This window comes from Rana temporaria, chromosome 2 (assembly GCF_905171775.1).
Source record: "Rana temporaria chromosome 2, aRanTem1.1, whole genome shotgun sequence".
NCBI classification, from domain to species: Eukaryota; Metazoa; Chordata; class Amphibia; order Anura; family Ranidae; genus Rana; species Rana temporaria.
In genome coordinates this window covers 71,947,875-71,966,439 of record NC_053490.1, presented here as the reverse complement: position 1 = coordinate 71,966,439, position 18,565 = coordinate 71,947,875, and the positions used below count along the sequence as shown (strand labels likewise).

At 46.1% G+C, this 18,565-nt stretch overlaps 2 protein-coding genes across 5 annotated transcripts in view; one reads left to right on the top strand and one right to left on the bottom strand.

Annotated features, from left to right (window-relative positions):
- PROSER1 (proline and serine rich 1) overlaps positions 1 to 5,359 on the bottom strand; it is an 81,076-nt gene extending 75,717 nt beyond the window's left edge. The window contains exons 1-2 of one of the 4 annotated variants that reach the window (XM_040340364.1): positions 5,282 to 5,359; positions 1,238 to 1,474 (exon numbers count right to left, since the gene is read on the bottom strand). In XM_040340364.1, the coding sequence (XP_040196298.1) occupies positions 1,238 to 1,282 (45 nt within the window). In that variant the 5' untranslated portion in view covers positions 1,283 to 1,474; positions 5,282 to 5,359. Of the gene's footprint in view, positions 1 to 1,237; positions 1,475 to 5,005; positions 5,209 to 5,268 lie in introns of those variants that run through there. The other 3 variants (XM_040340365.1, XM_040340362.1, XM_040340366.1) reach the window with 3 other exon arrangements.
- A 52-nt stretch (positions 5,360 to 5,411) lies between these two features.
- The window catches only part of NHLRC3 (NHL repeat containing 3), a 28,545-nt gene continuing 15,391 nt past the window's right edge, over positions 5,412 to 18,565 (top strand). Inside the window, exons 1-3 of the mRNA XM_040340367.1 lie at positions 5,412 to 5,500; positions 9,306 to 9,499; positions 15,986 to 16,141. Coding sequence (XP_040196301.1) covers positions 9,416 to 9,499; positions 15,986 to 16,141 — 240 coding nt within the window. The 5' untranslated portion in view covers positions 5,412 to 5,500; positions 9,306 to 9,415. The remainder of the gene's footprint in view (positions 5,501 to 9,305; positions 9,500 to 15,985; positions 16,142 to 18,565) is intronic.

Here is an 18,565-nt window from a genome sequence, read left to right as displayed (position 1 = left end):
TCAGTAGATAAGCCGACCCAACTCAGAATCTACGCCGACTTATGTTTAAGTGTATGCTCAAACAGAGATACGCTTAAACATATCTAAGATACGACGGCTTGCGCCGTCCTATCTTAGATTGCAATATTTTGGATGGCCGCTAGGTGGCGCTTCCATTGCGGTCGGCATAGAATATGTAAATGAGGAGATGAGGAGATACGCTGATTCACGAACGTACCCCCGGCCGACGCAGTACTTTTACACCGTTTGCGTAAGAGATAGGCCGCGTAAAGTTAGAGCTAGGCCCTATTGGAATAGTGATGTCAAGTATGGCCGCCGTTCCCGCGTCAAATTTTTTTTACGTCGTTTGTGCAAGTCGTCCGTGAATTGAGATTTACGTTGTTTACGTCCACGTCAAAATCAATAGGCCCGTGCGGCGTACTTAGCCGCAATGCACACTGGGAAATGTAGGCGCCCGGCGCATGCGCAGTTCGAGAAAACGTAAAAAACGTGAGGTCAAGCCTCATTAACATAAAACACGCCCCCTCAAACACATTTGAATTAGGCGCCCTTGCGCCCGCCCGCTTTAGGCTACGCCGCCGTAAGATAGCAGGCAAGTACATTGTGAATAACGCCAAGCTATGCTGCCGCAAGTTTGCTGCATTGTACCTGAATCTAGCTAAATATCACTTTCCAAGTGATACTGGCTCTAATCTAGCAAAAAATCTTAAAGCAGATGTAAAGGAAAAACATTTTTTTGCTGAAATGACTGTTTACAGGGTATAGAGACATAATAGTTAACCGATTCCTTTTAAAAACAATTAAAAATAGATAAAAATCAATCATATAATGTACCTACAGTTTCTAGTTTCGTTTTTGCATGTTGTTTCCTGCTTATGTGATGCACAGAGCCAATACAGGGCAGTGATGGTTTGGAAAACGAAACTGATTGGTGCCAAGTGGTTTTAGACACACAGTAATCACACCTCCTTGATTAGTGACCACAGAGAGAAAGCTCCCAGTACTGTGGTTATCAGGAAACAGACAACCAGGAAGTGTGGAGATCAGAGAAGAATTACAGCAACTTGAGAGCAAAAACGAACAACGAGGGCATGAAAACAGCACTGCATTAAGGAAGCTATTTAGATAAAAAAAAAATTCCTTTACAAACCCTTTAAATCTGCACATGGATAAAAGCTTAAAAATAACCCAAAACTGTACAGTAATGCCATATTATAGATAAAAGATTCTGCTGTACCTTCCGGACTTCGTCCAGTACCATCTCGAACGATTTCTTATCCATGATTGCACTACTTTGTTCTTCTTGTACTAGTAACAGCCCATAAAGCCCAATAATCAATCCCCAGAAGATTTCTTCTTCAGTGTTTGGGTGACACAATGCGATGTGTTCTTGTCATATCCATGGATGTTAAAAACAACATTTCACAACCATTTGCAGGTAAAGTTAAAAGCAGTGTGTAGATGATACTGCGATCTAAAAAGAGAGAAAAGAATAGCAAATCGTTAAATACATAAACAATCAAAGTGGTTTGCTGTAATCTGTGAGACGATTGGTGCCTCACAGGTGCATGTATTCTGTATCATCAGAGGTCTCTACAAATCCTAGACAAAAGCTCCAGCAGGGATATCTTTTTTCTGAGATCCTGACCCACCAATTTACACATTAAGCCCTGGTTCACACTGGGTACGATTTGGAACGATTTGAGATGCGATTTGACATGTCAAATCGCATCTCAAATCGGCGGCAATGGCACTGTCCTAATCAGTGCGACGCCGCATCTGCGATTTCAAAAAGTAGTTCCTGTACTACTTTTTGCGATTTCGGGCCGCGATTTACATTAAATTGCCGAAATCGCGGTAAAATTGCGCATTTTACCGCGATTTTGAATTCGCAGCAGTGTGAACCTAGGCTAAAAGCTGAAGTTTTAGGTACGGCAATGCATGCAATTCTATTGAACCAACCAATGCAAGTATGTATTTGCCATTCCTGTGGGATCCTCATGGAAGCTTAAAGCGGTGGTTCCCCCTAAAACAAATTTCTAACAATAGATTCGTAAGACCCGTTACACTGCGGGTAGGCTGGCTTTTTTTTTTTTTTTTCGTACATACCGAGATCTTCCCGTCTCGTCCCTTGGCGGTGGGCGTTCCTAGTTGATTGACGTTCCTCGGACGGGCGCATACGTGACGTCACGACTTTCCGACAGAAGCCGAACGTCATTGCGCAGGCGCCGTATAGAGTCGGCTCTATACGGCGCATGCGCAGCGACGTTCGGCTTCTTTCGGAAAGTCGTGACGTCACGTATGCGCCCGTCCGAGGAACGCCCACCGACAAGGGACGAGACGGGGAGATCTCGGTATGTACGAAAAAAAAAAAAAAAAAAAAGCCAGCCTACCCGCAGTGTAACGGGTCTTACGAATCTATTGTTAGCAATGTGTTTTAGGGGGAACCACCCCTTTAAAGGGTCACTAAAGGAAAAAAAATGTTTTAGCTGAAATGACTGTTTACAGGGTATAGAGACATAATGGTTAACTGATTCCTTTTAAAAATGATTAAAAATAGATAAAAAAACAATCATATAATGTACCTATAGTTTAGTTTCGTTTTTGCTGTTGTTTCCTGGTTCTCTGATGTACAGAGAGCCAATAGAGGGCAGTGATACTTTGTCTAAAACCCCTCAGCACCAATCCAGCTTCGTTTTACACACAGTAATCACACCTCCTTGATTAGTCACCACAGTTAGAAATCTCCCAGTACTGTGGTGATCAGGAAACAGACAACCAGGAAGTGTCCAGAACAGAGAGGAATTACAGCAACATCAAAGCAAAAACCGAACAATGAGGACATGAAACCAGGACTGCAGCAAGGTAAAGGAAGCTATTTAGCTTAAAAAAAAAAAAAAAACAATAAAAATAAAACAATTCCTTTAGTGACCCTTTAAGGTATTTTCCACAATAAAGCTACACGTTATATAAAATTTTTTCAAAAAACTGATTACATGATATTACAAGGACTTGAACTGGGGCTTAATTTGGGGTAGGGCTTATATAGCAGCCATCCGCAAAAATCGCGCTTGGTCTTTTTTTTGGAAAAACAGGGTATTTACATTATTCCAAACTATAAAAACTGCCATAGCTAAACTTCAGCTTTAACCACTTAAAGACGGAGCCTCTGAGATTTGGTGTTTACAAGTTAAAAAACATGTTTCTTTTGCTAGAAAATTACTTAGAACTAGGGCTGCAACCAACTATTATTTTCATAAACGAATAGTTGGCCGATTGTTTAGATTAATTGGATAATAGCCTAAAAAAAAAAAAAAAAACAAAAAAAAAAAAAAATAGCATTTTTACATTTTTTGGGCCAATTTGTTGTTGGGCAGATTACAAAACACATTACATGCTTTTCTGCAGCTTCTCCATTAAAGTATATTGAACCAAATAAACAAAACAAAACAAAAATAGCACAGTTTGCGTTAAAGAGTACATGGGAAGAATGCAAAACCCTATAGGGGGTGCAGCGCAGAGTCCCAAGTATATGGGGGCATACAAACCCCTTAATGGGGTGCAGCGCAGAGCCCCAAGTATATGGGGGCATGCAAAACCCTTAATGGGGTGCAGCGCAGAGCCCCAAGTATATGAGGGCATGCAAAACCCTTATGGGGGTGCAGCGCAGAGCCCTAAGTATATGGGGGCATGCAAAACCCTTATGGGGGTGAAGCGCAGAGCCCTAAGTATATGGGGGCATGCAAAACCCTTAATGGGGTGCTGCGCAGAGCCCTAAGTATATGGGGGCATGCAAAACCCTTATAGGGGGTGCAGCGCAGAGCCCTAAGTATATGGGGACATGCAAAACCCTTATAGGGGGTGCAGCGCAGAGCCCTAAGTATGTGGGGGGCATGCAAAACCCTTAGAGAAGTACAACATAGAGCCCTTAGTACATGGGAAGAATGCAAAACCCTATAGGGGGTGCAGCGCAGAGCCCTAAGTATATGGGGGCATGCAAAACCCTTAATGGGATGCAGCGCAGAGCCCTAAGTATATGGGGGGGGGCATTGAAAACCCTTAGAGGAGTACAACACAGAGCCCTTAGTACATGGGGGGCATGCAAAACCCTTAATGGGGTGCAGCGCAGAGCCCTAGGTAGGTGGGGGCATGCAAAACCCTTATAGGAGTACAACGCAGAGCCCCAAGTATATGGGGGCATGCAAAACCCTTATAGGAGTACAACGCAGAGCCCCAAGTATATGGGGGCATGCAAAACCCTTATAGGAGTACAACGCAGAGCCCCAAGTATATGGGGGCATGCAAAACCCTTAATGGGGTGCAGCACAGAGCCCTTAGTATGTGGGGGGGGCATGCAAAACCCTTAGAGAAGTACAACATAGAGCCCTTAGTACATGGGAAGAATGCAAAACCCTTACAGGGGGTGCAGCGCAGAGCCCCAAGTATATGGGGGCATGCAAAACCCTTAATGGGGTGCAGCACAGAGCCCTTAGTATGTGGGGGGGGCATGCAAAACCCTTAGAGAAGTACAACATAGAGCCCTTAGTACATGGGGGGGAATGCAAAACCCTTACAGGGGGTGCAGCGCAGAGTCCTAAGTATATGGGGGCATGCAAAACCCTTACAGGGGGTGCAGCGCAGAGCCCTTAGTATGTGGGGGGCATGCAAAACCCTTATAGGGGGTGCAGCGCAGAGCCCTAAGTATGTGGGGGGGCCGGGGGGCATGCAAAACCCTTAATTGGGTGCAGCGCAGAGCCCTAAGTACGTGGGGGGCATGCAAAACCCTTATTGGGGTACAACATAAAGCTCTTGGTACATGGGGGGGGGGTGCAAGCAGACACCTTAAAGGGGTGCAACGCAGAAACCTTAATAAATGGGGGGGTGTTATGCAGAAATTGACAGATGTCATGTGATTGATCCGCTCTGATCGGATTGCCCCCTCTCTCTCTCCTATCACACAGGAGAGGGGGAGGGTCGGATCAGTACAAGCAATGTCTGGTGGTACCTGTGATCCCAGGCCGGGCTCAGTAGGAGCGGAGCTGTACGGTGCGGTGACCGGGAAAGGGGAGCACACAGTCCCGGGGATATACAATGTCTGGGCACTCTGTACACAACACCGACCACTTCCGGAGCACACACAAAGCCCGGGGACCCGACCAGGGGGGTTCCCGCTCCGCTCCCTTTCTCCACTCTGGAAAGACCCCCCTTAAACACAGGACACGCCCACCGCAGGGTGAGGAGAGGACGCCGGGCTGTCGGGTGACATACAGCAAAGTCTTACTGGATGGGGGTCCTGATGAGATATCATTCGTCTGTCCGTCCCGCCTGCCCTCAGTGGACCCCTATCAGGCGCAGCGTGATGATGTCAGACGACCCGGGTGTGTTCTGTCCAATGGGGGAGGAGTGGGGAGGTTAACCTCTACAGTGCTGGAGAGAGGCGATCCGGTTCCTGTCCTACTAATACCCACTGATCATCACCACACTACAGAGAGGGCGGAGAGTGAGATCCACATCATTATTATTAATATTATTAATATCATTATTAATATGAATATCATTATTATTATTATTATTATTAATATCATTATTAGTATGAATATCATCATCATTATTATTAATATAATTATTAGTATGAATATCATCATCATTATTATTAATATTTTATTTTTAGTATGAATATCATCATTATTATTATTAATAATATCATTATTAGTATGAATATCATCATCATTATTATTAATATAATTATTAGTATGAATATCATCATCATTATTATTAATATTTTATTATTAGTATGACTATCATCATCATTATTATTGCTATACACCACAAATGTACATGTCCAGGAGGACACACGCTGCCATATACACTCAGGGGTGTACTGCTCATCAATAGAGCAATAAAGGAAAACTCACCCAAAATAGTAAAAACAAAAATCTAGTGTAAATGTGTTTCTTCCTATTACCATGCCCCACCAGTAAGAAAACAATACAAACTAAAGTGTCGCTAAAGGCATTTTTCCCCTGTTGGATAGAGTAAGGGAGGATAATTACCCCTGTCAGGCTTGTATTTGCCACTGTGTGTCCCATTATGGAGATTTCCCTTCACTTCCTGTTCCATAGCTAAACAGGAAGTGAGAGGAAATCCCAGCAAAGAGGGACCATGCCTAAGTCATCAGAACTAGTGTCTCCATTAGAAGATTCCCCCTCTATTCCTGTTCTGGGGACAACCCAAAATGTAGGATTTCCTTTGTACTTTCACTCTCAGTGATAATAGAGAGGGGGAATCTCCCTAAGGTTTGGTTATACCTATGCCATTGGTGCGGATTGTGTTTGCACACGCACAGCAGTCTATTCATTTGAATGTGTTGTTGTGCCTGCAGGAAACGTAGGAAAAAGGTCCCTGCTCCCTTTTAAAAAATCGCAGCCACAGGGGAATCTTACGCTGCTTTTGCACCATGCGATTTCCTGCACTGGAAAACGCGCTGCGCTTTAAAATGCATTGGGGCGTCTTAAGAATGAATGGCAGTCTGCAAAATAGCAAGGTTTGCCTGTGGCTGCGGAACGCATGCAGTTTACACACATTCCCGCACTCACATAAAAGGGAACCTAGTCTTATGGCCGAACAGATGTTAACCACTTGACCTCCGGCAAGATTTATCCCCCTTCATGACTAGGCCATTTTTTGTGATATGGTGATCTGACGATCTGGTTTCGGCTATCAAGATGGTTCCTGTAAGGACTGCGCAGGCGCAATCCTTGCCGATGGAAATCTCCGAAACCTCGGCCGGCATCCCGGGCGACGTGGAATTTGAGGAAAATGGCCGGTCGGCCTCACGTCCGAGCGACGCTCGGACGGCTCGCTCCGCTCGCTCGGCCTCCTGGCTCTTTTTTTAGCATCCTCCAATCCACGGGGATGTTAAGGAATGAGCTTGGATGACGGCTGAGGTTCGGAGATTTCTGTCGGCAAGGATTGCGCCTGCGCAGTCCTTACAGGAACCATCTCGATAGGGGAACCTTAACGACAAGTCAACGGCACTGCGTACTTTATACCAAATATTACGCTGCACACAAATAACATTTATGTCATTTTGTCCCCACAAATAAAGCTTTCTTTTGGTGGTATTTGATCATCTCTGCATTTTTTTTTTTTTTTTGCGCTATAAACAAAAGAAACGACAGTTTTGAATATATATATATATATATATATTTTAATTTCTGCTATAAAACATATCAAATAAAAAAATGTACATTTATCAATTTAGGCCAATATGTATTCTGCTACATATTTTTGCTTAAAAAAAAAAATCCCAATAAGTGTATATTATATATATATATATTGATTGGTTTGCACAAAAGTTATAGCGTCTACAAACTTTGGGATCGATTTATTTATGTATTTACTAGTAATGGTGGTGATCAGCCGAACAGTCAGACACTAACTGACACTTTTTGGGAACCAGTGACACCAGTGCTAAAAATATGCACTGTCACTGTACTATTGACACTGGCTGTGAAGGGGTTAACATCAGCGGTGATCAGTGGGTTAACTGTGTGCCTAGCCGGTGTTTTATTACAGTGTGGGAGGTGCTTTTACTAGGGGAAGACATGGATCCTAGTTCCTACTTAGCAGAGACACAGGAATCATCCCTTCCCTCATGTCAGAACGGCAATCTGCTTTGTTTATAGCGCGCACCCCTAAAGTTGCCCGAAATTCCTGTGGAAAAAATATTTTTTGTACTTACAGTTTTGGTGTCTTGCGCGGCGGCCTCGTCGGATCCGGCATCCGTCTGCGGCTTTGGGTGTCCTCTTCGTCGGGTCCGGCGTCCTTCTGCGGCGTCCTCACGTCCTCCCCGCTCGTTTCCCGAGCCGAGTTTGAATACTGTGCCGACATATACAGAGCGCAGTACACTCGTGTATAGTCGGGCAGGCTCGGCTACTCTCGCGCTGACGTCCTGTACGTCCAGGACGTCAGCGCGAGAGGAGCCGAGACTGCCCGACTATACACGAGTGTACTGCACTCGGTATATGTCGGCGCAGTATTCAAACTCGGCGCGGGAAAGCAGGTATCGGCTTATATCGCGCACCCACGATTTTGCCCTGATTTTCAGGGCAAAAAAGTGCGCGGTATACGCCGATAAATACGGTGGGGTAGATTCAGGTAGCAATTACGCCTGCGTATCCATAGATACGCAGCGTAATTGCTAATTTGCGCCGGGGTATCGACTTTTCTGTATTCAGAAAGCTCGACACGCCGTCTGTAGCCTAAGATATGACTGGCATAAGGCTCTTATGCCGTCGTAGCGTAGGCTGCATTCTTACGCTGGTCGCTAGGTGGCGTTCCCGTAGTGGTCAGCGTAGAGTATGCAAATTGCATACTCACGCCGATTCACAACCGTACGCGCGCCCGGCGTTCGCATTTTACGTCGTTTGCGTTCGTCGGTTTCTGCGTAAGGCTGCTCCTGCTAAGTATACCCATCGTTCCCGCGTCGCGATTTTTGAAAATTACGTAGTTTGCGTAAGTGAATCGTGAATGGCACTGGACGCCATTTACGTTCAAGTTGAAGCAAATGACGTCCTTGCGACGTCATTTACCGCAATGCACGTCGGGAAAGTTTTCCGACGGAGCATGAGCACTACGTTCGGCGCGGGAACGCGCCTAATTTAAATGATCCACGCCCCCTACGGGATCATTTAAATTACGCGCGCTTACGCCGGCCAGTTTTACGGAGCGCACGCGCAAATTCCGGAGCTACTCCTTCGTGAATGAAGCGTAGCGCAAGTAATTTACGGAGGCGTAGCGTTAAAACGGTACGCTGCGCCTCCGTAAGAGTGCGCAGCCCTACCTGAATCTACCCCGGTATATATATATATATATATATATATATATATATATATATATATATATGTAATCCAGTGCACAGGTGCTACCCTGTAGCAGTAAAACTGCTACGGGACAAACCTGAAGTAGTTGATAAACACTGACGGGGGATCTAATCCCTCTCCACTCCATCCAAAACTGAACATACAGTTGCACTTTTTGTGGTCCATCTAACTGGGGGGAGGGGCATGAAGAAGGTTGGGAGGTGTGTGAGTGTATAGAATGTGTAGGGCAGTGATGGAGAACCCTGGCACCCCAGATGTTTTGGAACTTCATGTCCCATGATGCTCAACCACACTGCAGAGTGCATGAGCATCATGGGAAATGTAGTTCTAAAACATCTGGGGTGTCAAGGTTCTCCATCACTGGTGTAGGGTAACGTGGGAACACTTTTCTAATATAACAGATGATGTTCTTCTGTGCAGATGACATGGTGAAGATGTTGTGCCTGTTGGGTGGGAGGATCAGACTGTGAAGACGTATCAGGAAGTCTCTCTGTTGGTGTCACATGACCTGACCATCTACCATCAGGAAGATGAAGTTTAAAGCCAGTTTATACGTCTCTGCTGCAGCCGTGTCTCTGGTTCTGCTGCTACTACACAGCTGTGATAATACTAAAGTGAGTATCGCCTCCTCACCGCTTGCTTTAACCCTTTGATCCCCACACTAGCACACCACAGACACATGCATTCTGGGGATCCTTGCAGAGCAGCCCCATTCATCTCAATGGGTCACATACAGGGGCAAGCTGGTCGGTAAGTAGGCTTGGTTTTTCCCTGGGCATTCCCCAGGTTTTTGTTGTTATCTGCTTTAGCCTTCCAATGCTACTTACTGTTATGGCCAGCTATAGACGGGGGCAGTGGACATGTTTATGCTTCACCTGTGGTGTTTATATTGGTCCATCAGTGCACCAACACCTTTGCAGCCATTGTGCTATATGCTGGGTGCTTGGTGTGCTCTGGTACCTTTAAAGGAGGGGTGGCTTCCCTTCAGTTCACCTGCCCCTGTCTATCCATTAAAATGCATGTGCCTCCACTGTGGGGACGCTCATTGTTTAGTGTTAGGACCACAGATATTACAGGGTGCCTTGGCGCGGCTCTGTGGCTCACGCATGCGTTTGCAAATGCGTGCGGACTGAACCCCTGTTTTTAACGCATACTTTAGACAGGTTAATTGGTTTTCTGCAAGCTGGTCGGTAAGTAGGCTTGGTTTTTCCCTGGGCATTCCCCAGGTTTTTGTTGTCACATACAGGGGCAGCCTGTCCAATGTGGGCACATGGGTGCCGCCTCCCCTATCCACCGCCGCTGACTTCCCTATTCATGTGCCCGGCGCATTAATTCCTATGGCGGGGGGTGTTTTTTGAAGCACCTCATTAGTGCCTAATAGGCTTCAAAATAAGGTGGGCTCGGTGCGCAGAGCATTGCGTCTGGAGCCCACCCAGTTGTGTTACAACAGCGAATTGAAATTCGCTGTTGCAACACTGATCCCTTCTGATACCCGTCACACGATTGGCTGAAAGGAAAGGCAATCCTATTGGATGACTAGGAGGGGGAGGAGCCACACAGCGGAAGTGAGGAGGAGAAGACACAGGAGCCAATGCCAGCTGCAGCCTGATGTCCGGGATGCCCCAAACCCCACCGCTCCCCGATGTGCCCCCCGCCTAGATGGTGTATGTGCCGGTGGACTGACAGACAGCGAGGATGGGGGGTTTGTTTGCCAATAAAAACAAAAACAAATTTCTTTATCAATTTAGGCCAATATGTATTCTGCTACATATTTTTGGTAAATAAAATCCCAATAAGCGTATATATTGATTGGTTTGCGCAAAAACTACAAATTAATTTTTTACTAGGAATGGCTGCGATCAGCGACTTATAGCAGGACTGTGATATTGCGCCAAACAAATCAGAAACCTAACTGACACTTTTTGGGGACCAGTGACAGTAATACAGTGATCAGTGCTAAAAAAAATATGCACTGTCACTGTAGTAATGACACTGGCAGGGAAGGGGTTAAAAGAGAAGTAAAGGGTTTTAAAAAAAAATAATCAGTTTCATACTTACCTAAGTGAATGAAGCATTGGTCCAATGCTGTATCTGTCCCCCGGCGCCTCTAACACTGAGAACGGAGCGATCGAACATCGCCGATGGCTTGGATCTCACAGCTCCCCGAGCAGAGAGCTGCTGACTGTCAGTCACAGCTCTCTGCTCCTCCTCGCTCATTGGAGCTCTGAGCTGTGAAGGGGCGGGGAGCGTCCGTCTTATCCCCTTAGCGGCTCGCTGAGAGGATGAGACGGGTATCAGTCCAGGCACCTAGCGGATCCAGACTCCCATTGTCAGGATGACGCGCTGCCTGGACTGATTTCTGTGACTTCAGCAGAGAGCGGACTGATTTCTGTGACGTCAGCGGAGAGCGGACTGATTTCTGTGACGTCAGCGGAGAGCGGACTTTAGTATACTCTCTGCTGAAAATGGGTCACAGTAGTGCAAAAAAAATTGCACTCCTGTAACACATAAGAGATGCCCAACCAAATAAGCTTTGGCTATACTTCTCCTTTAACATCAGGGGCAATCAAAGGGGCAAATGTGTTCCTAGGAAGTGCTTACTAACTGTGTGTGTGGGGGGGGGGGGGGGTGGAACAGTGGAAAGCAAGAGATCCATGTTCCCGCTTAGCAGAAAACAGGATCAAAGCCTTCCGTTGTCACAGAACAGCGGTCTGCCTTGTTTACATAGCCATTCTTCCTGTCTACTGAACGATCGGCGGGTCCTGGCGGACAGACCCGCTGCTTGGCTCTCGCTGTGCCCCGGGGGCACGTGTGCGAACCCCAGACCCGGAAATGCCAGATCACGTACTAGGTATGTGATCTGGTGCAGAGTGGCCGCCCTGCCACAGTATATCTGTGCAGGAAGGTCGGCAGTCCTTGCAGATGAATGCTCCTGGGGCATGTGTCAATGGGGTCATACAGGCAGCTGCATCTGCAGATGTAAAATGTGCACCATGTTTAGTGGCATACAAAAAAGGTAGAACACAGCTGCGTCTGGGGCCGTACATAGCTACGGATTTTAAATGCACATAAACATTTACATGCAGAACGTCATTAGAAGAATTGTACACGTCTAAATGTGAGTACTTTAGGTGTGTATTTTATTTTTATGGAGGATCTTCTGCCAGCAAGAATCTGTATTCGGTGCACAAAATACACATATGTCCATGTGTATGAAGCCTAGAACAAACGTTCGTATTAGAAGAATGCCCATGAGAAGAAAAGGCTGGCACTGATAATAAATAAATTGGAATGGCTCTCGCGCTATCGGTGCTAAATACTATGGGGGGGGGGGGGCACTGCTGCAGTTACCTGGAACCGGTCCTGGCCAGAAATGTGTGAATGAAATAAATGATGGTGACTGCGCTGTGTGAGGAAGTGGAAAGAGCATATGCACAGGGAAGTGAATAGCAAAAACCCACCACTGAGTAATCGCTAAAACCAGTGGGGGTGAGAGGTCTGTGGGTCAGTAATGGTGAACAGCAATAAGCATAAATTAAATATTAACATACACTATGATTAAATTAAATAGTGAACATCACAAACATGAGAAGCATGTAAATCCAAACAGCTTAGTTGATGTGGATGGTGCCAGAAAGTTCAAATATAACACAATCCAAATGGAGTCCCAGAAGTCCCAGAAGAGGGAAGATGTGGGACCGTAATAAGGTAAAAAAGTAAAATAACACAAATAAAGTCTTAAAGTGCACTGTGAACGATAATAGTGGCCCAAGGGGGTATCCCGTGGCAGAAGAGCAGACTTCGGTGCGCACACCTCTAGTGGTGTAAAAGGCTCACCTCCAGGCCATAGCACGGACAGCCTAAAACCAGTTAAACACTGTGGCCCAGATTCAGGTAGATTGGAGCAATATTTGCGTAGGCAAAGGGCAAAGATTTTGCTCTGCGCCCACGCAAATATTTCGATTTGCCCGCGATTCACGGGTAGCGGTAGCTCCGTAAATTGCGCGGGCGCTATGCTAATTTGCCCTGCGTAAGGGCGCCTAATGTAAATGATCCCGCCGGGGGCGGGAATCATTTAAATTAGGCGCGCTCCCGCGCCGAGCGAACAGCGCATGCTCCGTCGGGAAACTTTCCCGACGTGCTTTGCGGCAAATGACGTCGCAAGGACGTCATTTGCTTCTAAGTGAACGTGAATGGCGTCCAGCGCCATTCACGAATCGCTAACGTAAACGACGTGAAATTCTAATTTCACGAGCAGGAAGGGTGGCTATACTTTAGCATTGGCTGCGCCTACTATGAGTAGGAGTAGCCTTATGCTAAAGTCGCCGTACGGAAACTCCGTACCTTGCGTGCGCAGGGCCCGCGCAACTTTTGTGAATCGGTGTTAGTATGCAATTTGCATACTATACACAGATCACAATGGCCGCGCCCCCTAGCGGGCAACGCAAGAATGCAGCCAATGATATGAAGGCATAAGGAGGCTTATGCCTGTCATATCTTAGGCTGCAGTCGGTGTAACGAGGTTCCTGAATCAGGAGCACTCGTTACACCGGAGCAAGTAAGCACTTGCGCCGCGCAACCTATGGTTGCGCGGGCGCAAGTGCTTCTTGAATCTGGGCCTGTATGTTCACAGGCTCAGCAGGGTAGAGGTGACATCAAAATCTCCACATCAAATGGTCATGTTGAAAGTGAAAGACAAGGGCAGATATGGCATAATACTGTGACTGTAGGTATGGAAGATAATATATCACATGCACATGCACTCACATGGAGGCCTCTAGCAGCGGGCCTATCTCCTACGAACGGCGAGTTTGTGCGATCCGTCTTGATAGGTGCACTTCCTCTATCTTTCGTTACCACCTAGGCATCCACTGGGTGTTGGGTGCTCGGAGGGGTATGTAAACAAAAAACAAGAGGAAGGCAATGGTGCAGCTCTGCATAAAAGGTATAATATAAAAGAAAAACTCACATTTCCAGTGGTAAGGTGTTTCCAAACAAAACGAGCGCTGTGCTCGTGCTCCTCCCGTTAGGATGTGTGGGGTCTGGTACTTCCTGTCCCTACGCGTGGCGTCACATCACATGATGAAGTCATGTGATGTGACGCCACGCGTAGGGACAGGAAGTACCAGACCCCACACATCCTAACGGGATGAAGTCATGTGATGTGACGCCACGCGTAGGGACAGGAAGTACCAGACCCCACACATCCTAACGGGATGAAGTCATGTGATGTGACGCCACGCGTAGGGACAGGAAGTACCAGACCCCACACATCCTAATGGGAGGAACACGAGCACGGCGCTCGTTTTGTTTGGAAACACCTTACCACTGGAAATGTGAGTTTTTTTACCCTTTCTTTTATATTAAACCTTTTATGCGGAGCTGCACCATTGCCTTCCTCTTGTTTTTTGTTTACATACCCCTCCGAGCACCCAACACCCAGTGGATGCCTAGGTGGTAACGAAAGATAGAGGAAGTGCACCTATCAAGACGGATCGCACAAACTCGCCGTTCGTAGGAGATAGGCCCACTGCTATAGGCCTCCATGTGAGTGCATGTGCATGTGATATATTATCTTCCATACCTACAGTCACAGTATTATGACTAAGCATTAATTGTTAATGCGAAACGCGTCAGATGTTCATACCACTGTATGCTGTTGTATGCTGTGCATTTTTTCCTTTTAAAATAAAGAGCATGTCTTTTTTCATAAAGACCACCTGGAGTGCGGCTGTCCATCTATTTTCTCATCTGCTCAATTCTACGCATTGCCAGCACCTGTGTGGCTCCTGAGTGGACATTGATTGCCTGCTTGTGCTCACCTGGAGCGGCGGTCTCCCTACCTAATCGTAGTTCCTGTACTACTTTGGGGGAAAATTCAATAGACATCTGTGCATGAACCCACACAGATGTCTTTCAAACCGCATCTGAACTTGCAATGAAATGCGGGTTTGGAATCTGAACTCGCACAATTTAAAGCCCGCCTCCAATGTGAAGGTACCCTAAAAGTCGGACATGCCACAAAGTGTATATTGTAGTATACCACAGTGCACTATGAGAGACTATGAGGGGTGGAATGCTGGAATACGGGTGGAGAGGGTGAATGTCCTTTTAAAGTATTACTAAAGACAAAACTTTATTATAGTTTTGGATAGAGTGGGGAGTGATTAGAACACCTGTCAAAGGTGGAAGGAAATCTTCCCATGGGGACAACCAGGGATTTCTTCACTTTAAAGAGATTTCCTCTCACTTCCTGTTTTGGCTATGGAAAAGGAAGTAAAGGGAAATCATCCTAATGAGACACAGATGCTAAATAAAACTGACAGGGGTTATAACCCTCACTTACACTATCCAAAATGAAAATAAAAAGTGTTGCCTTCGCAGTGCGAACTGTCAGTTCGGACATGAATCAGATCGCATAGGTGTAAACACACCTGCAATCCGATTCTGCTGCGGACCAAAAAAAGGGTCCTGCACGACTTTGTCCGGATGCAATGCGAATTCAGCCATACTATCTGTATGGCTGAAATCGCATCGCACAGACATCGCATGTGATTTGCGGTGCGAATCACATGCAAGGTTGCACAGTGCACTTATGTGAACTGAGCCTAATGCCGCGTACACACCATCACTTTATGTGATGAAAAAAAATGACGTTTTTAAAAACGTCACTTTAATTGACTGTGTGTGGGGGAAAACGTCGTTTTATGTCTTGTAAAAAACGACCAAAAAAATTGAAGCCTGCTTCAATTTTATGTGTCGTTTTTCAAAAGTGCACTTTTTACTTCACAGAAATTGACCGTGTGTAGCAAAAAACGTCGTTTTCTAAGACGTTTTTTCATCCACGCATGCCCAGAAGCTACTTATGAAGCGAGCTTCAATGGTAAAACGTGGTGGAACGTAACCTCACTTTGCAAGATCATTGTGAGAAAACGATGGTGTGTAGGCAACTTCGTCTTTGAAAATTGAAGTTTCAAAAACGTCATTTTTTACTTCACAGAAAATGTCGTTTTTTTTCATCACATAAAGTGATGGTGTGTACGGGGCATTAGTCCTACTTTAATAGATATTGTTAAAAGAGTTTGTTTCATTATTTTCAGGTGTGGATTCGACTATTCTTTGGCTATCCAATAGAAACTAGAGAAGAGCAACTTTTCAAGCTGGATGTTGGGTGGCCAAGAGATCCCAGCCTTTTCACCGGCACTCCCTATGATGTTGCTGTGGATCACCAAAATTCATTGGTTTATGTTGTTCAGGTACTCTTTGTTCTATCTCAGGACCCTTTTCATGTGTGAACCGGCTCCATTGAAAGCCAATCACACTCACAAGTTATGCAAATTGGATGCAGTTACCATTGCAAGGGTTTTAACAAACGCTGTTGTAGATTCCTACCTTTTGTTATTCTAAGGAAATAACTGTTTGTTTGTGTCCATGTGTGGAGTGAATCTGTATGGGAGTGGTTTTATAATCATCAGTCAGCTGCTGCACCTGCAGGGCTCTAATGAGGAAAGTGGTTGGGTCTGCATCCTTTAAGGCCTGGTTCACACCTACGCATTTTTAAATGTGTTTTCAGTTTTGCAGAAACACACTACAGTCCATTTACCAAGGTTTTCTATGGGTTACGTTCACATCTATGCAATTCAAAGGGCCAGGGGCTTTTTTCTGGTTTTTGGTTCCATAGACTTCAATGGATCAAAAACCAGTAACCAAACTGCAACCTGCATAGATGTGAACCAGGCCGTAGACATGATTTCCTTTTGGGAGTATAGCAATAAAATATTGCCTTTGTCGGGCAATAAATGCCCGACAGAGGAGCCAACCTGCTCCACTCTGCCAGAAACTGCTAAAATAAATGATGTTGGAGTTGGCCTTTGAAGCAGTCCTCTAATGAAGCTGGATCACAGCATTGTAAAGCCTTCGGAGACAACGCAGTAGACATTTTTACTTTCTGTATTCCACAGTGGTAGCCGCTCCATAAGGTACACCGGGGGACCGCCCCTCCATCCATGCGTCTGGCCCCCTAATCTACATGCAGGGCACCAGACTCATGGGGCCAGATTCACGTAGATCAGCGGATCTATAGATCCGCTCGATCTACGTGATTTAAGATCCGCTCCCGCATGTTTGAGAGGCAAGTGGCTAATTCACAAACCACTTACCTCCAAACTTGCGGCGGCGGATCCTAAATCCCCCGGCGGAATTCAAATTCCGCGGCTAGGGGGAGTGTACTATTTAAATCAGGCGCGTTCCCGCGCCGATTTAAATGCGCATGCGCCGTCCGGGGAATTTCACGGCGTGCATTGCTCCCACTGACGTCACTAGGACATCAGTGGTTTCGACGTGAGCGTGACTTGCGACGCGCGTGTTTGTGAATCGGCGTACGCAAACGACGTTAGAAAATTCAAATTCGACACGGGAACGCCGGCTATACTTAACATTGGCTGCGCCTGATAAAAGCAGGGGTAAGTATACGACGGGAAAGCCGCTACGGAAAGTCGTAAGAAGACTGCGTCGGGTCCGCGTACGTTCGTGAATTTGCGTATCTCGCTGATTTACATATTATTCAAGGTAAATCAGCGGGAACGCCCCCCGCGCCATTTTTAACTCGAAAATAAGATCCGACAGTGTAACACAGTGTAACACTGTCGGATCTTAGCCATATCTATGCGTAACTGATTCTATGAATCAGGCGCATAGATAGGACCAGTTTACGTCAGAGATACGATGGTGTATCTGTAGATACACCGTCGTATCTCTTTGTGAATCTGGCCCATGGATTCCAGTGGAAGGGGTGTTTTTTTTTTTTTAAGCACGTGATTAGAACCTGAGGCTCTAATAGGCTTCAAAAAAGGGTGGGCTCGGGGCGCAGAGCACTGCACCTTGAGCACACCCACTTTTTTGACAAAAGCGATGAATATTCATTGCCACCGCATGTTTCCTATGAGGTGGGGGGGGGGGGGGGGGTTGGTGGCAGGGTGATCGCCGCTGTTCGTCTCTCGGGGGGGCGAGGGGTTTGTTTGTGTGCACCAGCAGCTATTGATATACAGTACTGGTTTCTGTCCTTAGCAGTAGGCAATGGTAAATCACTATTTTGTCAAATTTCTTTACATTTTCAGTCGCATAGTAGAAAGTTATGTAGTACACAGGCCACCACTCAGTCAGGGTAGTGTTGGTGATTACAGGCATACCCCACTTTTAAGTACACAATGGGACCAGAGCATGTATGTAAAACGAAAATGTACTTAAAGTGAAACAATAATTTTTTTCACTTCTAGGGTGTAGTGGGGGGTCAGGGACTGTAGTGGGGGTGTCAGGAGCTGTAGTTGAGGTCTCAGGGTCTGTATTGGGGGTGTCAGGTGCACACTGGAACCGGGCAGGCTATGCTCTCTGAGCTTCAGCTCCTTCTACTGCGACTGCAAAATGTCTGTAGAGTACTTGTAAGGCACTTTACATACACTCACAGGTATGTCCTTACTCGCGAGTGTATGTAAAGTGAGTGTACTTAAAGCGGGGTATGCCTGTATTTAAAATCACAAAAAAACTGATTAGAGCCTCATACACACGATCGAACTTCCATCAGACTTTTCCATGGATTTTGGTCCGAAGGGGCCGTTGGCCGTGAACTTGTTCTGCATACACACGGCAGAACCTTATCAGACAACATTCACCAAATCACGTGG